Source organism: Scophthalmus maximus, chromosome 10, assembly GCF_022379125.1.
Source record: "Scophthalmus maximus strain ysfricsl-2021 chromosome 10, ASM2237912v1, whole genome shotgun sequence".
Classification (NCBI taxonomy): domain Eukaryota; kingdom Metazoa; phylum Chordata; class Actinopteri; order Pleuronectiformes; family Scophthalmidae; genus Scophthalmus; species Scophthalmus maximus.
Window position 1 is genome coordinate 10,531,309 of NC_061524.1, and position 25,923 is coordinate 10,557,231.

The 25,923-nt window shown below is 44.1% G+C and overlaps 2 protein-coding genes across 3 annotated transcripts; one reads left to right on the plus strand and one right to left on the minus strand.

Annotated features, from left to right (window-relative positions):
• The first annotated feature begins 529 nt into the window (after positions 1 to 529).
• Positions 530 to 17,718, plus strand: egln1a (egl-9 family hypoxia-inducible factor 1a). 2 transcript variants are annotated; one of them, XM_035605244.2, is made up of 5 exons: positions 531 to 1,558; positions 10,861 to 10,980; positions 16,184 to 16,320; positions 16,409 to 16,476; positions 16,568 to 17,718. In XM_035605244.2, the coding sequence occupies exons 1-5, from the start codon at positions 854 to 856 to the stop codon at positions 16,621 to 16,623; spliced, it is 1,086 nt and encodes a 361-aa protein (XP_035461137.1). In that variant the 5' UTR covers positions 531 to 853; the 3' UTR covers positions 16,624 to 17,718. The 2 variants fall into 2 exon arrangements, with proteins under 2 accessions (XP_035461139.1, XP_035461137.1); XM_035605246.2 differs by lacking the exon at positions 10,861 to 10,980 and having other exon boundaries at positions 530 to 1,558.
• Positions 17,719 to 17,929: 211 nt separating this feature from the next.
• gpr137ba (G protein-coupled receptor 137Ba) lies at positions 17,930 to 22,783 on the minus strand. The gene is made up of 7 exons (XM_035605243.2): positions 22,176 to 22,783; positions 20,504 to 20,553; positions 20,149 to 20,371; positions 19,572 to 19,718; positions 19,107 to 19,235; positions 18,574 to 18,695; positions 17,930 to 18,478 (listed from the first exon to the last, which is right to left on the minus strand). Exons 1-7 carry the CDS (start codon positions 22,533 to 22,535, stop codon positions 18,364 to 18,366), a joined length of 1,146 nt encoding a protein of 381 aa, XP_035461136.1. The 5' UTR covers positions 22,536 to 22,783; the 3' UTR covers positions 17,930 to 18,363.
• Between the last annotated feature and the right edge of the window lie 3,140 nt (positions 22,784 to 25,923).

A 25,923-nucleotide genomic window follows, 5' to 3' on the forward strand; every position in this document is an offset into this window, starting at 1 on the left:
AATAAAAGTACTTAAAATGCAAAACACATAATTTAATGGTAAATTTATATTTTATGAATGTTATTTTATATTAAAGGAAAAGTATGGATGCAAATGGTGGGCCTACTTCCATATATATATTTATCCTGTTGAATATTTTTAATCTAAAGCAATGAACCAGAATGCATAGCTTGCTTTGGTTAAGCACAAATACCTAAAAGCTATAAATTAATATATACTGTAGATGCTGTACTTTTTCTACCACTGCCTGTAAATCAGTGAGCATGATTATTGAGAGTAATCACTGTGGCTGTGTGACTGAGGCCGACGGGTGCAGTCAAGCTGACATTTATTACTGTCTTATTGATTAACCAGTGGCGCACACATACTCACGACACACACTCCATGTTGCCCTGACATGACATAGATTAACAACTTCCACGTGCTTCGTGCTATTTCAGAAGGATCATCTGTCCCACGTTCAGCGAATGCAGCGCCGGGGGGGAGGGGGGAGGGGGGGGGGGGTGCTTGTGGTCTGACGTCAGAGTGGGCTGGGCCACAGATAGGCTGAGCACACACCGAGCGGCGCCATGCACAGCGCTCACACTAACCGCTAGCCAGCCGAAATGCCTCCCGAAGACCTTGATTTAGCCCGAAATGTTGAGTCCAGGGCGCACGCTGTCGTATGATTCCACCGAAACAAGATGGAAGATAGATTAATTGTGTTGAAATGGCGCGGCTATGAGTCTTACTTTTCCGTTTCGCTCGGTGTAGCGTGGCAGAGGCAGTGGATCCCCTCCAAAGTTGTCGGTTAGCAGGGCGCGTGTGAAGGATCGGAATTAAAGGCGCAGTGCTCCCGTCGCAGCCCGCAAACATGGAGAAGCAGCAGAGCGACTTGGAACGAGACAGGCAGTACTGTGAACTTTGTGGGAAAATGGAGAACCTGCTCAAGTGCGGTAGGTGCCGGAGCTCCTTCTACTGCAGCAGGGAGCACCAGAAACAGCACTGGAAGAAGCACAAGCTCATTTGCAAGGAGGCGGACAAGGCGCAGCCTCCCAGCCACAAGCCCGAGCAGGCTCCGTCGTCGGGGGACGACAGGGCGCCGGAGAAATGCCGGGGGAAGAAAAGTCCCGAGCGGGAGGACAGCGAGTCTCCGCCGCAGGGCACGAACACAGAAGCGCCGGGGGTCGGCGACCGGCCGGGGGAGGACGGTCCGAACGACACCGCCACGCCGAACGGACAGAGCAGCTCGTCCCCTCAGAAACTGGCCACGGAGTACATCGTGCCGTGCATGAACAAGCACGGCATCTGCGTGGTGGACAACTTTTTGGGCACAGACACCGGGCTGGGCATCCTGGACAATGTCAAGGCCCTGCACAACACGGGCAGGTTCACCGACGGGCAGCTGGTGAGCCAGAAGAGCGACTCCACTAAAGACATTCGGGGCGACAAAATCACGTGGATAGAGGGGCGGGAGGCCGGCTGCGAGAAGATCCGCTTCCTCATGGGTCGCATGGACGACCTGGTCAGACATTGTAACGGCAAACTGGGAAACTACACAATCAATGGAAGGACGAAAGTAAGTATGGCAGCGGGCGGGCGGGCGGGCAGGCTTCTGTTTTTCTTCTTCCGCGCTTCCGGGCTGCTTGTCCCGCCGGAGCCCGCCGGTCTGCCGGGTGTCCGTCCACCTGCGCACCACGCAGCGACACCCCTGCTCCGCGGGACCAGTCGGGGGGGGGGGGGGGTCATTACGAGCCCTCCCCGTGTCATCAAGCCACCTTTTACTTTCGATGGCTGCTAATGTGTTTCTGCTAATTAGACCCGACTTCAGGCGTAAGGGGTCATAAGTCCCCTCTAAGTCCGGGTTAACGCGTGGCTAATGCCCCGAGTCAGGAAAGGGGCTTATTTCCTCAACACATACACCAACTCTGCATGTTCACGACTTCTAGTGATTTGTGTAAATGAATTGGCACAACACACTCATCACAAGTGGCTCAGACTACACGAGGGACCACAATAACAATAATGATAATAATAATAATAGTTCATTTTATTTGTATGGCACCTTTAAGAAGTAGCGTCACAAAGTGCTTTCACAAAAACATGTAAATCACAGACGATTCAAATCTGTGAAACTGCACAATAAGAACCATAGTGCACCCTTTAACTAGCACAGTGGTGTTGATAGATTGTGTCAGAAATCGAATGCAACTTGTGAAGCAAGGGGAGTTATTTCATCTGGCTTGTGATACATAAGCCATTGCTCGATAAGTTGAGTCGGCACCTCTTGAGGATATCTTTTAACTAAACCCGAACAATATAACGTTCCTGAAGGTACAATTTATTGCAGCCCTGTTAGGCTATAAGTGCTGGTTATTTATATATATATATATATATATATATTTCTTTCTTTCTTTCTTTTAAACAAAATCACTATCATGGATCCAAAGTCTTTAAAGACACAACCTAAAGCTCACTAGGGACAGAAAGGCAGCAAATCCCTACAACTGAATCCAGTCATGTTGATTCTGTCCTCTTCTTTGCACGACACATTTACGCTTTTATCCCTATTAACGTTAATTAACAGGACGTGCATTACGGAGAGCTGTAACCAAATGTCGAATTGTGTGATAAAGGTGACCAGATCGGGCAGCAGGAAGTGTCAACTGTTGAGCTGAATCGTTCCCCACGGATGCTGAACTTGTAGCAGACCGCGACCTCTGACCTCGCCATAGAGCGGCGACTCGTCGTGAGCAGACGCACAATCGGTCGGACAGATCATTCCTACGTTGAGAGGAAGACGTGAGTGTGTCAAGGTTGGCAGTGTGGGAGAGGAAACCGTGGGCCGCTTCTCTTTCACTGAGACGTGTTTTCTGAGTAGACGTCTTAAAGTTTGTCCCATTCTCAGACTGGTTCCTCTCAGAAAATGACAAGCGTACTAAAGAAAAGTAATTTCCAACTTACTTCCAACCAAGTTCCTTTTTTGTAACTCCTGTGTAGCAAACCGAAGCGTCCTGGGTTGCGTGTGACCTACGACTCTTCTTTTAACCAGATCTGGTCAATATGACCTCATGGCATGAGACTGACCCCGGAGTAGGCGAGCTGCTCGGTCTCCCCCCCCTCCTCGTCCTGGAGGAAATACTCTGAAGGAGACAGTCACTGTGTCAGGGAATTGACGTAATCCCTTTTCCAGTGGTCTGTGTAAAATGCAAGGCTGTGCCAGCCCTGGTTATAGTGATCAGTCCTTGTTAAAACTGTTTTAGAGAAGTGATCGATCAACTTTATGGTCATTTGGTGGCTTTAGCTGGAGACACAATATTTTGTCAAACTTGTTTGAACAGTAAATGAACATTATAACTTCCAGGTAGGATTTATATGTTTAAAATCTGATCTTGCATCTAATATTGCCTCGTACGGTCTTTTAGTTTTAGTTTCAGAGGAATTTGAAATTGTTATTTTATTTGTATGTCTGCAGTTTTTGTCTTCACATTAGTTTTATTTGCCTTATCACTTTTCCCTGTGAAGATAGATTGAAGAAGGACACAGTTTGACCTTGGGATATAGTCAGGACACAGGAAGTTAAATCAAAGACTAATAGGACTGTATTACCATGCTTCTGAACACTTATGAGTTAGTCACGGCTTTATATTAGTCACTGAACCTTATCATGTTCAGCTATCACAGTGCTTGACATTTAAAGGATCTCGCTGCGAGGGAGCACACACTGGATTTAAGCCCATGGCCTCTGCGTGCGTCAGTCAGGTACTTGGATTTCTGTGCTGGTGCCGAGCTCTGTTGCTGTTTCTTTAGGCTGCTCCTGTCAGGGTTTTTTTGTTTGTTTTTTCCACCTCTAGCTGGTTCTTGGTAGACATGAAACATTCTGTGGAAAGCACCCTATTTATGGTTGTGCTGTTGATCCTCGCAGCTGGCCCCTGAGTCAAAGCGCTGTGGAGAACTTGACTTCCTCACCCACTGCCCCAGTTGCCTTGGCAAACACACGCCTGGACTGTGACCAGCCAAAACCAGCATGACTTGCACTTATGGAAGACGGCCAGTATCACTGGCTCAAAGGGAACACAACACAATGTAAGCACAGTTCGTGTTGGGAAAGATAGAGGAAGAAGATTTTGCCCAAATAGTTATTTAATGTCATTGTTTCCATTTCCCCCTTTTCCCTTGATAACATTGTATGAAGTCGCAGGCAGCAGGACGTGTTTGTTTCTTCGCAGCTCCAGCATGTCGACCGCTCTCTGATGCCTTTGCAGCGTTCGCAGGGAACATGTGAAGACGTTTGTAGCGGCCACATGATTGTCCCGTCACTGGCTCACACCTCCCCTCTGAATGTTAGTATGTCCAGCATATTAACACGATGGCTCACTTAGCCAAGGCTGCATTACAATGGCTAGTGTACAAACAGGAAACATGATAACTCTGTCTAGCTTGTCATTATGTAGCTCCGTATGGAATTTAAGCACTAGATTCAGATGCACTATTGTTTGGTCCGACAGGGACTGGACTCTTACTGTGCACTTTGTCTGCACTAGACAGCACTAGTCTACACACACGCTCCAGTGTGGTTGGTCTGTAGGAAACCGTTTTTTTGTACCATTTTGCCAAATTCCTTTATTGGTGACAAACAACAATAACAGAAAAATTGTTTCTGAAGATTCATAAGATGAATCTTATGAATCAGCGGAAACACACCAGCTGCTTAGATTAATACATATGACAATCATGAAAAATCATCAGGTTTAATTGATGGATGGAGAGTATGGTCAACAGATGGACCACTTATGAAAATAGTAGTTTCAGGTTACTTTATTTGTACCCTTAGGTACATTTTGTTTGCAGTCTAAGAAATAGGTACCCGATTGACAGACATCGTATAGACAGAACAGACATGATAAAACGTAAACAATAAAAAAAAAAAAAATCAATTCAAGCTGCGCTGCTCATTCTCAGTGAAAACTGTTGGCAGATGCTAAAAAGCAGTTTGACACAGACTCTCACAAATCTGGACAAAATCCATCCCCTCTCCCCGCCAGCGCCGCGGTCGATATTGAGCAGCCGAGTTTTTGTATTGTTGAATGTTGATTAACGTGTTGCGTAATCTGTATTCTCGCAGAGCGGCTGCATATGTGTGCTTTCATAAGGAAGCTGACCGTTGACCTAAATCTTAAGAGCTCTATAGAGTAAGTAGACTAGAGGAAGTCATGTGGTGGCAGAGGTCTTCTGAGCGGTGGACCCGGCTGTGCATTATGCTATAGGTTGCACGAGCTGCTCGTTCCTTCCGCCTACGGCCCCAGCCTGCCTCAGGCAGCACCTTGCATTCTACCTTTTTCCTGCTTATTGTTTTACCACCATAGAGTAAACTATAAACGTAATCGTTTTGGGGATGGTCAGAGCACAGGCTCACCCAGCGTCCATGCTCAAATATGAGATACTGTGGTAGTGAGATAAAGGAAGGCCGGAAGTTGGATGTGACGTAATGTATTAGGCCAGTGTGATATGATGCTATACTGCGTGTAACGATAGACGGTACAAGTGCAGTCGAGTTTTAAAAACATACGCCAAACTCGGGCATTGCAAGATGCGTTTACTCGCAGCAGGCCATGTGGCAATAAACATGGAGATGGAAGAATATAACGACTGCCGCTGCAAATTTACATCTGCAGAGACACGGCACCGATTTGCACAGTCGAGAAAAGGGTATGAATAATGTGTGGCATTATGATATTCATATCATATCGTTCAGCCCTATGCTTTCTGGTTGTGATGTGTTTAATATTATTTGAACAGGTGCTCACTAGCAAATGTGGAGAGTTTAATAGAATTTTTAACAAATCCAAGTTTGAGTGCATGTTTATTTTTTCAATTTACTATATTGTGACTAGGCAGCACCTGACAACGATCCAAAGGGAGCCTTGAGAAAGAGGTCTCCTGTTTTTAACTGGTTGTAGTGTTGCCGGACTGGGAGGGTTTTTGCTGAGTGGGGCATGACATTGAATGAGAGCTGCCTTCAGACATGCACTTAAATCCTAACATTTCTTGAAATTTTCTGGGAGGGGATGTTCGTGATAATGCATATGTTGCTCCGGACACTTTTCCTGCCAGCTCCCTAGTACATTTTTTTGAAAATGTCACGGTGAGAATACAACAGGAAAATTTTGTTCGAGAAATGTTCCTGCTGTTGTGAACACTTCTGACTGGGACAGTCTCTGCGTTCCTCCTATGTGATGGGCAAACCCTAGAAAATGTCCCGTACAAGTACATGTCTGAAAACAGCTTAATTGTACATGTTTAAAATGAATTATTACGGGATTGGGATCATTTTGTGTTGTATCAATTCAATGCAAAAATATTTGAATTAAACCAATGAAGTTGTTTTTTATAACAAGCCATTTTAATAAGTGTGATCGTACAGAACAAGAAGGGAGCTATGCGCTGATGGTTGATTGTAAAGCTTTCAGCCTGCCTTATTTCTTTCCACATCTAACTCTGTGCCTCAAAATGCCCTTTTATATATTCAGGGTTTTTTGCCTCTTATTTCGCGCCGTGCTCAATCGTGTACCACTGGCAATGAGAAAGTATCAGTGACTGATCCAATTACAGAGTGAGCTCACTTGGCTCCGACACAGGCAACGATGGAGCCATTCAGTCAGGCCGAGCAGTCGCTGAGAAGTTACTGCACGGAACAGTTGCAGCACTAAATATCTGCTCTAAGAACTTGTTATCTGTGGACAAAACGCCTAACGGATTGCAGGGCCGTTTTGAAGATGAACCGATGCTCCCTGATTCCGACTGTTTAATGCGTGTGATTTTATATATTTTTTACTTCAGTTAGTAGAAGCTGCAGGCCTCCAAGTGAGTGGATCTCAGCCTTGGGTTTATTCCTGATGAAGCTTTAAGCAGCTCAGACACAGTTTCTGTTTGTTTGGGAGACACCAGCAGAGTCTTTTACGTGACTTTTACGCAATCCCCTTCAGTGGGTTTGCATAACCATACCATACATACATCCCTCCCATTGTTCACGGACCACAGTAAAGAAGAAAGGAGTAAACTAGGCCATTACTTTAAACAGGGATTTCCTCTGGAGGCAGCACCGCTGAATGACAGATAAAACAGTGAGCTATCCTGGGCCGGGGCCCAAACTGACTCAGTTCCCACACTCCCCTGTGCTACAAGGTCTCCATCCCAACTGCTTGTGCTCGTGTTTGGATAAGCATCTCCTCTGTGAAGTGAGCAGGCCCCATGCAGCTTTCCCCTTTTTTGCTCCACCCCAATTCGTGGCTCACATCAGTGCATGAACCTAGGATGAACTGATGGCATCACAGTGATCAGTGTTTCCTTCCAAGTGATAGACAGAGTTAAAGTCGTCTTTGAGTTATGTCGTGATGGAGTAATTGTCTGTAATTAACACCAACACCTGCAGTGACAAAACAGTCCCGACACCACTTAATGTAATTTTGTCTGCCAGTATTTTTCTTTTCCAAACGCAGCACCTACATTAATGACACTGGCACAGCAAACCTTGATGCTGAGAACATGGAGATTCAGAAGTTGAGGAACCTTTTTTTTTTTCCTCAGAGTGGGAACAAGTGGACTGTATGTATGTTTGGTGTCCAACCAGGGCAAAGTCAACTGAGAAAATAACACAGCACTTTACTTATTGAAAGTCCAGTGAAAACACAACTGATACATTTTTTTTGTTTTTTTTAGGTTTGTTTTTGTTTGTTTTAATGGAAAATAATATTAATATTTTAGATTATTGACACAGGCTTGCCAGTGGCTGTAGGCTGTTTGTTCTGGTGTTTATGATCTTAATTCCCATGTTCAGCTAGTTTTGTAGTTTGCCTTTCACGTGGCCTCCCTGAAGGCCTACTACTACTTCTCTCCACTGGTCGCTTTGCTTCTGTAAATGCCTGTCAGCCTCTGACGCCTGCCTGTGGAATGTAAACAGACGACACGGCAACCGAGGTCAACCTCCTAATGAGGGCCACCGCGGAACGCGGAAAAAACATAAGTGGCTGAGAAGAAAGGAAGTTAAAATAGGGTTAAAGGCCAGAGGTGAAGACGGCGAGTAAGAAGAATCCTCCTGCTGTGTAGAGGGGTCGCGTTGGCATGGAGACATAATCAATAATCAGTTCCTGATTCCGTTAGTTTATTTAGAACAAGTTGTATTAAAACATTTAGTGCTCTCAGGGCTATAAGGGCTGCAACTAACCTATTATTTTCATTTATCTTCTCGATTAATTGATCAGTTGTTTGGTCCATGAAATGGTGAAAAATGTCAATAGTGTTTCCCAAAACTCCAAGATGATGTTTTGTTTCGTCCACACACCAAAGATATTCAGTTTACTGTCATAGAGGAGCAAAGAAACCAGAAAAGATTCACATTTGAGAAGCTGAAATCTGAGAATTTTGCCTTTTAAAAAAACAACTACTTGAACCGATTAATAGATTATCAAAATAGTTGGAGATTCATTTAGAAATCGATTACTAACGGATTAATCTATTAACTGTTGCAGCGCCAATGTGACATTTAGTGTTTGTACAGTTGCTGTCAGAAAAAGGGAATATTGGGAATTAACATGCATGAGCATACACAGTAGTAGCTGGAATGGCACTCAGCAGAGCGAATACCTTAAACAACTAAGGCACAACGGTCCCCTGAAAATTCAATTTAGCGACACTCAGATAATAATAATGAAATTGTGGAGAATCTTGAGATTTTCCTCCACATTGTGCCACTGCATACTGCCATACTCTGTATAGATACAGTAGATAGATGGAGAGTACTTTATCGATTCCAAACTGGGAAATTCCTCGATGCACTTGCATCCAGGTTTTAGCGTCAACTCGTTGTTGTTGTTTCTTTGGCAGAGGATTAAACAGAAAGTTGCTGTTCTTGAGCTTGCTGGGTTTTCATGAGCAGATCATGTGAAAGAGCAAGAGTTTAACAGAACGTCAATGATGCTCTCCATCCCAATTTCATATTTTCTGTGGTTAATCAGTGTACACTCTTGTGTGTACACAAATTGTGATATGTTGATTATTACTTTTATTTTACTGTTTTGTCCCCAAGTAACACCATTTTTTTCCTGGTCAAATGGCACGTTCATATTCAAACTTGCTGTTTTTAACGAAGCGTATATTCTAGCATAACTCTGCCTGACATGCTCACAGGTGCATGGTCGACCTTTCCTGCAGCACACGAACCCCTTCTAGAGTTTCTTCAGCTGTCCAGTTGAGGAAAGTGAAGGGCAAAACTGCTGTGTCTGGGTTTTTTTTCCTCTCACACCTCCAGTGAGCCCCCGGCCCGTACACACACGCCCCACCCGCACACATCTGAATCCACACACACTTTTCTAGCGGCGACTGTTTACCCATCCCTGGCCTTGCAGCATGAGCCGAGCAGTCAAGAGTGGGAGGGGTGACACAGCGGCGGATCAGCCAACCTTCCTCACGCTCTGCACGTAGCACAACCATTAAAATACTGCTCCCTCTGGAGGGAGGCCAAGAGTCAAAGTTTACAGCAGTTCACTTCTCTCTTCTGCTCTAGCCCCACCCATCTGCTCTCTCTGTCTATGGCCCTCTCCCTCTTTCTTGCTCCCTCTCTTTTTACACACACACACACACACACACACACACACAAAAGCTTACTGTATTGCACCTTACTAACAGGAAGTCCTTTGTTAATTTGCATGCCCTTCATCCGCCTTGATTCCCAGCAGCCGCTTCTTCGGAGACCCACCCTTGTGCGTGTGTTGTGAAGGTTTTTTTTTTATATTGATTTTTAAAAAATAGTCTTTGCAGCCCCAGCGAGACTTCCCACCTCATCTTTATGTTGTGATGATTTTGTTGTTTCCCTGCTTTGAAATCCCCGATAACTTGCATTGCGGTGGTAGCCTGCATCACTGGAAAGATGTGAGCTCAATGTGGACTGTCGCTTTCCACAATTTAGACATGAAAAGTGGCAGAAAATCCCTTGGCACACGATCAAGTGAAGGAGTTTAGTTTGCTGCGTGTTTTTAGAATAATGTTGCCATGGCTGATGTTGATCCAAGTGCGCGAAAGAATGTGGAGGAACTTGCCTTTTGTCATATCACTGCTTAGACGCGGTGCATGGGGGCTCAATCTGCCCTCTGTTTGCACACGTTCGCCACTCACGTCAGCTCCTCTTTCAAGTCGGAGAGCACACGCAGTTGCACAGTGTCGCCCCGAGTGTCGGTTGTAAATTCCAGTGCTTATGGTCTGATATATGTTACACTGCCGTATATGCCGACTGATATTTCAGGCAATATAAAGTTACAACTTGTTTACCGTGGAAGGGTAATTTCTGTGCTAAGTATTTCTGTCAATCCCAGCAGAGAGAGTGTGTGTGAGTGTGTGCGTGCGTGCGTGCGTGTGTGTGTGTGTTAGTTATTCCTGTGGGATTTTCTGTGTTGTGTGAGTGCTTTTGCGCGCTGTTTACACCAAGAAGTTTACAAGAGCTCATAGGGGTTCACTGCCAACACCCAGACAGATCATGCGAGTCTAAATAGAGCAGGAAGAGGCAAAGGGAAGTTGACGTGCAGCACGATATCTCCGGTTTATTTTCTCGCTAGTTTAAAGTTTATAATGAGGCAGCTGGGTCGTGAGCAGCCTTGTGTCAGCCTCGTTGCAGGTGAAATAAGGACAATGCAATGTGGCTGTGCCAAGTCTGCCGTATCCACATCACAGGCCAGCAAAAGCTCGCCGAGCCGCCGCTGCTGCTGCTTTTTTCTTCTCTACGTTCACACGCTACATCTGTTGTGACACACATGAGATCCTGGCATAGGATGCATATGTCACCACGTGTCTGTTTTTTGCTAATCACGCTTTCTCATCTTCTGTCTTCAGGCCATGGTGGCGTGTTATCCTGGAAATGGGACAGGATACGTGCGGCATGTGGATAACCCTAATGGCGATGGGCGGTGTGTCACGTGCATATATTACCTTAATAAAGACTGGAATGCCAAGGTATGTGACCGGTGTGTGGAGGAAGTATTGTTCCTTAGTGAAAGATAATGAGTTTTCCTCTTTTAACTTTTTTTCTCAATGGCTTTTTTTGTGTCAAAAACACTGAATGGAAAATGATTTCTAAAATTACAACAGAAGAAAATCTTTTGCAAAAGGCCATGTATCTGGCCAGCCTGGTTCTTGTTACTATGAGTCAGGGTTAGGGTAGTTTCCGGCCACCCTGCTTTACTCCACACGCCGCGCCCCTGTGCGGAGTCAGGAATAGAGGTTACGTGTCAGTAAATACTCTCCCCATTTATAATCCCATTAAAATGCAGAGATCCTGCTAGTCCAGCCACACCCAGTCATGGACGAGAGTGCCCCCGTGTTGCCTTCCACACATCCACTGTTCTTCCTGCAAGAACGTGGATTCACGGGCAAACAGAACAAAGATTATGAGATTGAGAACAACTTTGTCAGTTTATTACTCAACAGCTATGATGAATAACTACGACATGGATCAAATAAGCTTTTCAAATAATTCTGGTGAGCACATACGTGTTTTACTGCAGAAATATTCCTAAGCATCAATTATATAAACTTTGAAAGGACCCTATGAACCATTCCTTCGCTGTCGGGCTCAACATCTTTCATCACAACATGCGCGGATTGACGAAAGCGCAAACTGCGCCATAATGTGCTTTTAAGTGTTTAGCAGTTAATGGCATCGGACAAGTGTTAAGGAACTCACCTCCAACTGAGACAGATAAACAGGATGCTGCACAGCAGGAAGTAACAGTAACTCAACAGAGAGCAGCAAGTGTAAGGTGGTAGGATGGTGTTCATGCTTCTCTAAGGACCTGGTGATATGATGAGTAGTCAAGACACTGTCCAAGACCTGTACAGTATATGAAAAATTCATAATTACGGGAAACTTTTTCTCTTTCTCTCTGGATGCTACTTTGTGGTAGAATTCACGAGTTTCTCTTTTAGGTATGAGCACAACTAGACAGAGGATGACTATTTTTGTCTGTCATAAAGCAAACAATAAGGAAAGCCGAATTCACAGGCTTTGTAGACGAGTCCTTGAACTGTGACGCACCCGAAGCACAATTTCTAAATGATGTACTTCATGTCCATTATGTTCCTGGTTAGTTCCAGCCTGTGACTGTTTGTTGATGCGGTTGCCATGGTTTTCATTTAAGAGTGTTTCCCTCGACAAATTACTTAACCAGTAGGTTTCTTTATTGTACCCAAATCGTTGGCACAAAATGACCTGGCCTGGTTGCAGTATATTTGGTGTCTCGTGTTGCCAGGAAAACATGCATATCGAATTGTAGTTACCACACCACACTTTTCATAGCCAGCAGATAAACAGGACCAAATCTAACCAGTGACACGCTTTGATAATAGCTATATATCGTACAGTTATGACCTAGCACTTGCCTAGCACAATCAGTTTTTGCTTGTTTATGTGTATACCTAATCTTTTCACATCAGGTGGCGGCCCTTATGTTAAATATCTACGCTGTTGGTTTTCTATTGTTTCTATTGTTTTGTTCATGCACAGGCTTCAATTATTCAAATGAGCCATGATCTGGGACCCGGTTGGACATGTGATTAATTACAATCAGGTCTCTTATTGGCTGTTTTATTAGGCTTTTGATGAGCCAGTCTGTTATAGAATGTGGTTGCCTGGTTACGAGGGGTTTCATGAGAGATTGACATGGAGTAGTAATGTTCAGATTCAGTTGTTTCAGTCATTTATCGCCATTTTTTCAACATCATGTCCGTTCAGCCACTTTACTTCAATGCAAAATCAAATCAAGTGCAACAGCATGTAGGTGGAAAGTTTGCCGAATGTGTATTGTTAATCAAAAATTAATATTTAAATGTTTCAGGTCAGATTACACATTAGATACATAGTATCAAAAGTACCAAAGTACTTTCAAGTATCAACGCATCATAAAGTCCGAGATACTGAAGTATTTGAGATTTGAGAGTCTCCTGAAAAATCTCAGCATGGTATATTGGGTTTAGCATGACCAGCCATAACTTTTGAATGTTCAGCGTGCAACCATGTGACAAAAAATTTAAGAAAAGAGCCGCACTGGTGGAATGAGAAACATACAGGCGAGCAGAAATCAGTGGAAGGAAATTAATAGATCACTGAACGGTGCAACATACGCTGTAGAGTTTAAAGTGCACCTCGAATTAAAGAAATGCTATTCAGTAGTGACATTTCCGTGATAAGAGCAGGACTCCGTGACCAAGTGTAGCAAAGCTCTGTTTGTCAAGAGGCAAAGGTGCAGTGCAGTTACCTTTTTGCAGCACCATGATTTGTAATATCCGTACGTCAATTTTTCCAAACCGCTTATCTTTTTCTGGGCTGCAGAGGGAGGGAGTGTATCCCGGCATGCAACGCGTGAGGGCGACGAGAGGTTCACACACTGTACGGTACATACTGTACCGAGACGCGCACACTCGTACGCCCCACTCATTTGTTTCATGATTGGCAAGCGTCATCCTCCCAGTCGTTTCTTCCATAAGTATCCAACTTCAACATGAGCATGTTGTAGAAAATTCACCGAACGTTAGACACGGATGACATCTTAGTGAAGAACTACACCAGTATCAAGCCAGATTTACAACACGCGTCGGTGTGAATAACAAACCTTCAAACGGGTACAGGGATTGGAGGTCATGTATGAGAGCAGTGTAGATCTGAAGGGGAGGGGGATGTGGCATGTGAGCGAGCTCGGCTGCCCTATGAAAATGAGATGTAGAACGTACGGCTGTTTGACAGCTAAACAGACGTTAATGACGCAAATGAAAATAATCTCGTTGGCTGGGGATATGTAGCGACATTATTATCCTCTTTTTCACAGCTTCCTCCACCTTTTTTTTATATGAAAACCTGTAGGAAGAGACCTACAAGGATCATCAAAAAAACAAAAAACGTTAGCGTTTGTACCGGCCCTGTCAGTCTCTTTACATTCAGGGTGTGCATGTGCTGCATGCGTGTTGAGCTTCTTGCCTCACTGGCCAATCAGAACCAAGTTAATTCCATCAATATTTTATACTTTCATCTAAATGACTATACTGCCTACACCTACGGATCAAAAGAATTGATAACTCCATTGTGCTCTTTTTTTACGTTTACGTTAAAAAACATTCAGTGTCACGTTTGGTTTACAGCGTGATTTGACTGCTTGTTATTCATCCAGAGTTTTTAAATGCATCACATCTTTGTGTTATAGGTGTTGTCATTCAACATCAATCCAGTTCAACTTGATGGACACTACTGTTCAAAAGTTTGGGGTCACTTAGAAATGTCCTTATTTTTTAAAGAAAAGCACAGTTTTTTTCAATGAGGATAACATTAAATTAATCAGAAACACAGTCTAGACATTGTTAATGTGGTAAATGACTATTCTAGCTGGAAACGGCAGATTTTTAATGGAACACCTACATAGGTGTACAGAGGCGCATTTCCAGCAACCATCACTCCAGTGTTCTAATGGTACATTGTGTTAGCTAATCGTGGTAAAAGGCTAATGGATGATTAGAAAACCCTTGTGCAATTATGTTAGATTAGAGAAGCTATAAAACTGGCCTTCCTTTGAGCTAGTTGAGTATCTGGAGCATCAGTATTTGTGGGTTCGATTATACTCTCAAAACGGACAGAAAAAGAGAACTTTCTTCTGAAACCTGACAGTCTATTCTTGTTCTGAGAAATGAAGGCTATTCCATATGAGAAATTGCCAAGAAACTGAAGATTTCCTACAACGGTGTGTACTACTCTCTTCAGAGAACAGCACAAACGGGCTCTAACCAGAATAGAAAGAGAAGTGGGAGGCCCCCGTACACAACTGAGCAAGAGGACAAGTACATTAGAGTCTCTAGTTTGAGAAATAGACGCCTCACAGGTCCTCAACTGGCAGCTTCATTAAATGGTACCCGCAATACGCCAGTTTCATCTAGGCAGAGTGGCAAAGAAAAAGCCATATCTGAGACTAGCCAATAAAGGAAAAGATTTCGATGGGCAAAAGAACAAAGACATTGGACAAAGGAAGATTGGAAAAAAGCGCCAGCGCAGTCACCAGATCTCCACCCTATTGAGCTGTTGTGGGAGCAGCTTGACCGTATGATATGTTAGAAGTGCCCATCAAGCCTATCCAACTTGTGGGAGGTGCTTCAGGAAGCGTGGGGGTGAAATTTCTTCAGATTATCTCAACAAATTGACAACTAGAATGCCAAAGGTCTGCAAGAATGTAATTGCTGCAAAAGGAGGACTCTATGACAAAAGCAAAGTTTGAAGGACAAAATTATTATTTCAAATAAAAGTCATTATTTCTAACCTCATCAATGTCTTGACTATATTTTCTATTCATTTTGAAACTCATTTGATGAATAAAACTGTCAGATTTCATGGAAAACATAAAATTGTCTGGGTGACCCCAAACTTTTGAATGGTAGTGTAGGTTAAAAGGTCATGTCCTGCAGGCGAGTGTCCCCATGTGGTGACTTTAATCCATACATGCGTACAGTTAAACAACTGTTAACATCAGCGGGGCTTGAGCTGCTTACGTGTTGTGGTGGTGGGGGGGGCTTCTTTGACCCTATTGTGCTTTATTTAGCAGTGTCACACCACCGGCATTCCCCCTCCATTCAAAGTAGTACAAATGGGAATAGCATTACTTCTCCAACAAAGGGTGTGCACCCTTTTTTGCTCTGCTGGTTTGCGTGTGAAGAGAGCGCCCTATCATATCAGCTGTGTGAAAGTTAAAGTGGCACGCTTGCAGCAATCTGCTCTTTCACTCTCCAGGTCCTTTATCCAGCCAAAGCAGTTTTCCTGTGGGTTATTCTTCCTATCCCTCCACAGGAAAGCCGTCCCCCACTGCTACTTCCTATCCTGAGCTTTCCTCCTGGCCCTTGGAGTTGGACAACCCCTTTCCTTTAACATTGTCGTCCCATGTTGATGATTTAACAAGCCTCACAAATTGTCCTTTTATGAGTGATATATGCTGTTTTGGGGTACTTCATCTCCTCTGCCCTGAATGTTCACCCTTTAATGTGGATGACCACGAAATGAATCAAATCCGCAAATGTGATCACTGCAGAGGCTTCACTTCCTCCAGTCTCTCTTTACCTTCCTGCGATTGCTTTGTCCTGTTTTGTGTATACGTAATGGTGGTCGTTCCGTCTTGTTCTGCCCTTCCAGGAACATGGTGGCCTTCTTCGAATCTTCCCAGAAGGAAAGGCCCAGTTTGCTGACATTGAGCCCAAATTTGACCGTCTGCTGCTGTTCTGGTCAGACAGACGGAACCCTCACGAGGTTCAGCCCGCCTTCGTCACCAGGTCAGCGCTCAAGTCCGTCTACCGCACACGCTCAGATGATACCGTCTTGTTTTGCAGCAACTCACCCTCTCCACTTCTGTCCCCGCAGGTATGCCATCACGGTGTGGTATTTTGATGCGGACGAGCGAGCCAGAGCTAAAGAAAAATACTTAACAGGTAGGATTTGATCAAGGAACTGTTTCTGTTGTTTCAGCCGCTCGATGCTCTTTCACGTCATCTCTCGTGTTTGTCCCTCTTCTGTGTGCAGGTGCAGGTGAAAAAGGAGTAAAGGTTGAGCTCGGCAAACCATCAGATCCCAGCTAGTCGGAGCCCTGCGTTGCCTACAAACAGCCATTAAGTGCTCTGTCCGAAGAAAGTGGCCCGTAGAGAACGTGTGTTTTACAAGGCAAAGCGGCAGACTTTTGCTTGAGTGGGTGGAAGATCCATGCTCATGGAGACAACACAGTGATTTCTGTTCGTTTTCTGTAAACTCGGGCAGCCCAGTAGACCTTGAATGTCATGACATTGTACTGAAAGGGATCTTTTGTCTCTTCACCTCTTGCGGTGGAGAGCGCTTGCCTCATAACCAGCATTTTCAGAGCATCACTTCAAACCTGAATTAAGCTCGGAGAGAATCTTCATCTTTTGCATATACGTTTTTGCAGTTAATTCCTTAAAGGTACAGTGTTCTGCATATGCTTGACGTGTTATGCTTTTCACATGGAATCAGCTGTTTTAAGATACTGTATGGCGAAAATTATGCTTGGGTTTGCAATAATATGAGGAATGATCTGAATTAAAAAAGACTCCATTATTGACAAAACACCTCCGGTCTTAGTTTGAGTTCATTCACTTGCAGCACAGATGACGCAAACTGTCATTTGTCATCTCACTGTAACTACTCACACTGATGCATGAACTCTCCTTGAATCAGAAACAAGTTGCCAATAATCATGCATTGATCTGCAGGACTTGTGGGTAAAGGACACGTTTACTGCTGCATGCCCCTGTTGCACTATACACAGCTCAATGCTGCCCTCTGCAGGAAGCCCACGGTGTGGTGTTCCTGTTGTCTAATTTTGTGGCTTTATGGATGAATGAAATTCAGTATGACAAAATATTTTATACTTCACATCACACAAATGATTCTATCAAATAGAAAGTTATTGATTTGTCTTAATTTACCGGAGTTGCCATATTCAGTCTTTGATTTAAATTCAAATCAAAAAGCATTAACAGATAGTCCTTTTCCAAGACAATCTCTAAAATTGAGTCTCATAAATACACATTGAGAATGTTCCTGTTTTCTAAACAAACAACCAGTTACTTGCCAAACTTGTATTAACTGCTGTAAAAGAAAGTCAGTGCTTTTAGAATGAAAACAACTCGTCAATAAAATGGGGAGACGTGAGAAATACATCCACCCAGCTCGTCTTTTTGTTCTAATGTTACTTTTGTCAAAAGGATGTTTGAGCTTTTAATATCCAACTCTGTCACAGCTATCATTACAATCAATATTTTTTTAACATGGATATGAATATCTATCAGTTAAACTTTGAGAGATTAATTTAGAAATGTTTCTGAAACACGATCAACCGCCTGACAATGTGTCGTTGAAGTCACAGTGAGATAATGAAAAAGAAAGTTTATTTTCACAGCATTTAAACGTTTTAATATGAATTACATTAATAGCTCCTCTATATAAACAAATCTGTATGAAAAAGTACATGTTCATAGACATAAAATAGTAAATGCAGTTCATATTACAAAGTTCAGGAAATATATTAGGTAGCATTCAATATAAACTATACAATGTAAAATGTTTAAGAGCAGTCAAAATTAGATCATACTTTGTACAAGGAGTGTGCAAAATGCATGTCCCGTCAGTGGACCTTCAAATAATGGCAAAGAGGAAAGTCTGTTAGATTTTCTCTAGAAAAACAATAAGAAAACTGAATGTTTGATGTTGAGGGCAACGTTTAGCCCCATGTGCCTCGGTGATTAAGAGACTGTGCAAAAATATACAAAAAACAAAGGTTCAACAGGAGTCAGAGTCAACTCCAGTCAGTAATGGCTGAGCTCCTCCGGAGGAGGAGGGAGGTGGTAACTGTCGTCCCCTCCAATGTAAGCGCCAATGCTGCTGCTTTGGCTCCCCCACTCGTAACTGTCCGCAGCCAGGCTGAACGATAAAAAACAACACAAAAATCCATATAAATATTCATACTGTGTAACATGTTTGGGGGGGGGGGGGGCAGATGGTGGTGTTTTCTTTACCTGGCTTGGATGTTCTGAGGCATAACGCTCCACGCCAGATCATCGTCGCTGTCGTAACGCCGTGGGTTATCGAAAAAATAAGCCCTAGAGGAGAAGACGTGACCGGGAAGCCCGGAGCCGCTCTGCGAGACAAACCAGACACAAACACAAAAAATAAAAGGTAAGAGATCATAGAGACCAGCGATGGTAACTGTTTGTATTATAAAAGTATTTCACTTTTTTTTTTATGGCCTGAGGCCGTAGTTCCCAACTTGCTTGCCTTACGACCCCTTAAAATAAAGAAAGACCTTGTCAAATGACGTAGTGTACATGTGTGACTTGTGAGCAGTTCCACCAATGACCACTTTCCACTTTACATTGTTGAAATGAAAAAAGAACTGTCCAGTATTTAATTCCGTCATGCAGCGGAACTACTGAATGTTTTGTCTGCTTTCCTATAAACCATCTCGCCAGAGACCCCAAAGATTCATCTTGTGACCCCCAGGGAGGATTAAGGTTGGGAACCCGTGGGCTAAGGGTCATCGCTGGCTCACCCTGTCCAGGTCAGGATGCCGAACTCTGAAGAAGAAAACTACGAGAGACGTGGGGAGCAGCTCCCACACGAACAAGATCACTCCGAAGACGACATAGCCAGTGTTGCCCAGAGTCGACTGCAGATCTGCCTGAAAGAAAACATGCCACACTACTAATCACTTTACAGACATGGAAGACTCTTAACAGCATTCATCACAGGACAAATATCCATCAATATGGAAACTGTTTTGAAAAAAATATATGTTTTTTCTCACCACATCCCTAAAATGTGCTCAAGACCAAAATACTTGATAGTTCGAAATTTTGCTTGTGAGGTTGCATGTAAAAACTGCAAACCCCCCCCCCCAAAAAAGCTACCGCTAGAGGTTAGCTGTAGTTATATATTTAAAAGGTTTACATGTATGAGAGAGAAAGTGTATTTCAGACTACTCCTTTAAGGCACTATGGCCTCTTTGCTGGTTCACCTGGTCTGAAACGTTGTACCAGTCGTAGTCAAAGGAGCTGATGCTCGTGTTGGAGAGTCCCAGGACGACCAGGTTGTAGCAGGCCCTGGAGGAGTACAGGAGGATGACGATGGCTCCGATCACCGTCACCTGGCACACTGACGTCCCCTGTACCAGTTAAAAGAGTTTCATCAAGAAAAAACATACAGTATATTGCCCGCAGAGTCATGTTCAAGAAAAAATTAATAAGGGATTCTCTGATTAAAACATTTGTAAAAATATATAACAACTACATTGAAAAGAAATTCTATTGAATTTCATTGAAGACTTTCTCTGGTCTGTGAGAATTTACACTCATGATACCCAGCTGAACTGTACTTCAAGTTTGTGAACGCAACCACAGTGCACGCAGTCATGCACAAGCACGACACTGTTGCTAGGGAACAATCACTATGTACAAAGCATGAATTATGGGGAGCAGTGCATCCTCACACAAGGGTGCTACACGCAGCACATAAGACTTTTTGATGCCAGTTAGACGACGACCATCAACTATTTCCACTGCATTTTCTCAATGTTTAATGTGAGTACTTCTCACCTTGGACTCCAGGTAGATGTTGGCCAGTGACATCTTGGCGATCTTGTAAAGACACAGCGAGAGCGAGACGGCGCACAGGACGAAGAGCGTGTCGTTGATGGCGACCCTCACGAGCACGATGGTGTGGGCCTCTGTGGAGGACATCCTCACCAGCAGGGCACACACGAGATTCACAACTAGGAACACCAGGCTGATGAACAGGAAGAGCAGGTACAGTGGCAACCTGTGGTTGATAAAGACATAAATATATATAATTTACAACCAGAGCTACAACCCATTTTTTTTTTTAAATTAATTTAGCCGATCCTGTTTGGGTTGGTTTTTTGTTGCCAAAATTGATGACAAATTTTCTTACCTGTATCTTAAAAGCTCTGGTGCATATTTCGACTTTGCCTTGAAAACAACCTGTGACAAGAAAAAACAAAACTTGCATCATGTAAATGCATCACGCTTTTTTCTGGAAGCTCATTTTCACTTCTGTTTTCTTGCTCATGGGGAAAACAGATATCCAAATATATTCTCTTGAAACAGGAACCCGGACAGTAGAACACTGCAGAGTTTTTGAACTTACACAATCGCGCACGACGCACGACCACGTGTTGCACACTTTGTGCCTCACCGTCAACTGTGGCACAAATCAGCACCAGAGGATTAAGCTGAAAATAAACTTAAAAATGATGTGATATTTGGATTATGTGAGGGTCCACCACACTCTGTGGCTGATCCGTGCGAGGGTCTGTTACACTGAGAGCAACAGGCGATTTCTTACCAGACATCAGATGATGTTAATTGGATAAATCAGTGCAATCACTATAACATCCATACACATACATGTATATATAGATTACACAATTAATTGCTTTGGATGTCAATGTTTTGATTTTATAATGTGTTTTTTTCACGTTTTCACATCACAATATTACACTGCACAATTTATTTAGAGCTTTAAAAAAAGGATACAATTCTGCTGTGTTTATTTGTGTTATTGCAAACTGAACACTTGCTTTGCTTAACAATTGCTTTGTTTGGTAACACACAAACAAATGAAGTTTGTTGTACTTAAAGTTGACAAATTAAGAAGTTAACAAGCTACGACAACTGATAACTCTTGCCATGTTCATTTCAACCATATTCCCAGTGCTATAGTTTCTTGGTTCTAAAAGCGGGACTCTCTTTTTGAATGTGTTCAAAAGTAAAGAAACACAAGTGTAATTTTTAAAGCCATAATTATGTTTGCTCTCTCTCTAAAACAATATGCAGTTTCATTTCACTACTGGAAACTGGTTTATATGTGGTCCAGTGGTTGCACCTTAAAGCTCCAGCCCCGATAGTTCACATGAGGCCTGTGTATGTTGACAGGTCAACTCAGGTCAATGTTTTATGTCATTTAAAAATAATTATGTTTTGGAACTAATAATCCAAAAGTTTAACTGCTGCTGAGGTGTCTCCCAAACCACCTGTGATGTCTTCACAACCCTGCATTTGTCAGATCATCAAACCTTCATCAGATGAAGGTCAAACTAAAAAAAACAGCCGTTCAGTGTCAAGCACACATCACTCTGCACAGTGAGGGTCAGACGTCCAAGTGAGGGGGGGGTGGATGGAGAGGGGTGGAGGGGGATGGAGAGGGAAGGAGGGGGATGGAGAGGGGTGGAGGGGGGATGGAGGGGGAGGTGGGAGGTGGAGAGGGATGGAGATGGATGGAGGGGGGTGGAGGGGAGGTTGGGGGGTGGAGAGGGATGGAGAGGGGAGGTGGAGGGGGATGGAGAGGGGTGGAGAGGGATGGAGAGGGGTGGAGGGGGATGGAGAGGGAGGTTGGGGGGTGGAGAGGGATGGAGAGGGGAGGTGGAGGGGGATGGAGAGGGGTGGAGAGGGATGGAGAGGGGTGGAGGGGGATGGAGGGGGAGGTTGGGGGGTGGAGGGGGATGGAGAGGGGTGGAGGGGGATGGAGGGGGAGGTTGGGGGGTGGAGGGGGATGGAGAGGGAGGTTGGGGGGTGGAGGGGGATGGAGAGGGACCCGAACTCACCTGGGCAAAGTAAAGGTTCATGAGGCTGAGCGTGAAGAACTGCAGGCAGACGGGGAAGCAGTAGAGCAGCCAGAAGGGAAAGGGCCCCAGCGTGTTGGCCGTGACGAAGTTCCTGAAGTAGAAGGAGAAGAGCACGGTGCGCAGGGCCGACCACAGCAGGCACAGGAACAGGAACACCGTCTGGTAGCTGAGGCGCTTGTGTCGGTACCGCAGCACCAGCCAGAGCTGCGCGTAGATGAAGACGAAGAGGAGCGAGTAGAAGACCGTGTAGACCACCGTCAGGCCCAGCGTGACGAAGGGCGGCACGGCCGGGCTGAGGGTGGGCAAGGGCAGGGGCCTGTCCACCGGCGGGGCCTCCATGGTGACCTGCTCCCCCCTGGCCGGGAGCGGAGAGCGGAGAGCGGCGTGCGGGGCCTCTCTCTCGCGGAGCCCAGGCTCTCTCACGGACGGAGAGCGAGGCGCATGGTCGGTGATGAGAACGAGCCGTTTGTCAGCGGCGGCAGCGGGTCAGGGAGCTGCCGACGACTCGGTGCTCGGCTCGGGGAGAGAGGACCAGCCCCCTCCCTCCCTCCCTCCTCCTCCTCCTCCAGCTCTCACTACGTGACGCGACGCATCAGCTGACGCACGCTACTGTACCTTTAACCCCGCGGCGGGGCTTCCCACCGCGGAGCAGGGCCCCTGGGGGCAGCGCGCGGCTCCGCCCACATTATGTTCACCTTCATCTTTACTCGGAGTGCATTCGAATGTATCACATAAAAACAAAAAAAAACCAAACGCCATCATCATTCGACACCGAAGAGTCAGAAGAAATCTGGACCCACATTCCATTCCATTTGATAAACTCTCAATTTAATGTCAACTTATTCTATTTATGTATCTATTTTTCAGGAGAACGAAACACCCCACTGAGCTCAGTTCAATAGTGTGAGAGTTGCTGTGAAACATGATTATTCATGACCTTTTTGTGGCATATTCTGTTAAATTATGAAACATATATAGATACATGTGTGATGTGAATACTGCATCAGGTTTGAACTGAAATATGATATGGAAACTAGAGAGACAGCTTGTACCACAAAACAAACTGGGAAAAGAACAAAATTAGAAGTGACAACCAGATTAGTCGTTTGTTATGTAATCACGATGTCTTTAGGTCTCACACTGTTAACTACCTGTATGCTTCTTCTTTTTTTTCAGGGTCACAAAAAAGTAAACAGTACAGTATAGCTTCATACGTTTTAACTGCAGTAATGGATACATTCATATCTTTCATCGTAACGTTCCTGTAATTGTATGGAAATATATATTTTTTTTGCTTTTGAACCATGAGCCATCGAACTGAAGTAGAAGAGAGTTTTAGTTGCTGTAATGACTCAAGCACCAAAAACACTTGGTCCTGGTTTCCAAAAAACTGTGATTCATTAGACTTTTTCAGGGAAACGCTCAAGTCTCTCAACGTTTGTTCAGCTAATCACAGCCACATTTTATAACGCTGGTTTCCATTGACAAAGATTTAAATACAAAAATCTTATCTCATGACCAAGCCAAAATGATTCCGATAACATTTCAGGGTAATTTTCTCAGAATTTCGAAAAAGCTCCTCCAGGGGCCACGGAAAACATCATACAGCTGTTTCCACGGACTCTGTGGCTCTTCTTGTAAAAAGTAAACTGATCTTCATGTGTGAAATCAATGCAGTTCCCTCTAAATTCAAACAAAGAGCTCTTTGGTTAGGGCACAGTTTGGTTTGCGATCCAAAAAAATTCCTAATCACAAACCTCCGTGAAGTTTGTTTTGGTTGGTGGGTTTTTTGTTTTTTTTCACAGGAGTGGGGCATGTGAACATGAGGAAGGCCAAGGATGGAGGTCGCACCAACTCACCTCTGACCAATGTGATACATTAATCTTTTCTCACACAGGGACGATGCCACACAGGCCCCACACCCAACAGGAAGCCACAGTACTTCCCCTTTGGCTGTAAAATCTTAGTTTCAATATCCCCAGTATCATAGACATGAAAGCCTTTTTACATGTTGGGTGTAAAAAGTGAATGTATCTAGACCGCTAAAATAAAACTAAAGACTGCATCAAAGGCAGTGAACTAACTGAAAACATTTTCAAGGTGTAGAAGCTTTGGGTTTTGATTTAGAAAGAATGATTGTGACAACAAAATATGTGAAGCCTTGTTTGTTCCCAGAGTTCCGGGCCTTTTCACTCGCCCAAATCTATGATTTTGTCTGTGAACTAAATAGAATGATAACGGAGGGATGATGAAATGTGAAGCACTTTAGTGTGACTATCAGAAGGAAGTTTCCTGCCATACACACATCAAATCACAGCCAGCCTGTTCCCAGGAAACAGTCAGAGAGAACGGATCACGCACCAGCAAGTCATTACAAATGCATCAGCCACTAAGAGTTCCCAGTGTATGTCAACATTAAAGTGGAGTGAATAGAATGCAGAGAGTAAAAAAATGTATGGCATGTTTTGCCATAGATATGTATTTTTACATACATATACACATGATGTAAATGCACATGCTGTGTGTACACCTGTGGAGACCATAGTTCAGAAACCACAATGCAAAGTTTCACAAAATGACCAAGAGGTGGCGCTCTTAAACTGCACCAGGGTGAAAACGCAGGGTGGCGTCCAATGTGGGAGAGAAAATGAGTGTGCACATTCGTTCACAAGTGCTTGAGTACACCACACTAAAGCTGGGCACGGCCTCCGCTTGCCCTCAAAGCATCCTCAGCTCTTCATGGCGTGGGTTCTGCAAAGACGTCGAAAAGATTTCGGAGACGGAGAGGATTGCGTCACAGTGATTTCTGCAGATTTGCCAGCTGCATATTCATGCCCTACTGCTGGATTCAGATGTGGTGACTCAGGAGAGGCCAGTGAATCGTTGTCATGCTCAGCTCAGGGAACCATTTTCAGACACTTGCTTTGTGACATTGTGCATTATCATATTGGAAGTAGCCATTAGAAGATGGTAATGTGGCCATAAAGAGATGCACATGGCGAGCAACAATACTCTGTGGCGTTGCAGAGTGTGGCATCACAAACCATGATTGGTTGGTAGTCCTCATGTCATTACACCACCAGCAGCATCCTGGACTGTTGACACGAATCAGGTGGGGTCCATGGATTCACGATGTCGATGCCAAATTCTGATCCTACTATCTGATCTATTACAGATTCATCATACCAGGCTTTGTTTTTCCAGTCTTCAACTGTGACTCCTATCCTCGAGCCTAAGTATGAGCATAGTATAATGAGTGCTATTCACTATTTAATACTAGTATGGTTCCAAATCTACAATAACAAAAACACTCAACAATTTTGGCCTGAGGGTGGCGCAAGAGGGTTGCCCTTTGGGTGTCCTCAGTAGAAAATACTCTTCTACAGTCTTCTACAGGCCAGTGGTTCTCAACCTGTTTGTTTTAAGACCCCTTAAAATGAATCTCCTTAGATGGAGAGGGATTCTCCTTTAGATTATTAGCACTCAATTAACTTTGACCTGGATCTATGAAATGCCACCTCTATTGGACCGAGATTTAAAGAAAAACAATCAACCCAACGGGTGTATGGGGTCCACGCCTCATACATATCTCACACACTCCTCCTAGAGCATTTCTCCCATCTACTTCAAATTTTTTCAGTAAAATCTGAAGACTTTGATGATGTAAAATTGTGAAGTTCTTTAGTTTGCGTTGCACTAACCCTAACCCACTGTCTGTGGAGTGGCA

Bases quoted from the DNA above. Each gene is read 5' to 3' on its own strand.
- egln1a (XM_035605244.2), top strand. From the start codon at position 854: ATGGAGAAGCAGCAGAGCGACTTGGAACGAGACAGGCAGTACTGTGAA. The intron at 1,559-10,860 runs GTAAGTATGGCA...TTCTGTCTTCAG, and splicing joins CAATCAATGGAAGGACGAAA to GCCATGGTGGCGTGTTATCC. The intron at 16,477-16,567 runs GTAGGATTTGAT...TTCTGTGTGCAG, and splicing joins TAAAGAAAAATACTTAACAG to GTGCAGGTGAAAAAGGAGTA.
- gpr137ba (XM_035605243.2), bottom strand. From the start codon at position 22,535: ATGGAGGCCCCGCCGGTGGACAGGCCCCTGCCCTTGCCCACCCTCAGC. The intron at 20,554-22,175 runs GTGAGTTCGGGT...TTCTTGTCACAG, and splicing joins TGAACCTTTACTTTGCCCAG to GTTGTTTTCAAGGCAAAGTC. The intron at 20,372-20,503 runs GTAAGAAAATTT...TATCAACCACAG, and splicing joins CCAGAGCTTTTAAGATACAG to GTTGCCACTGTACCTGCTCT.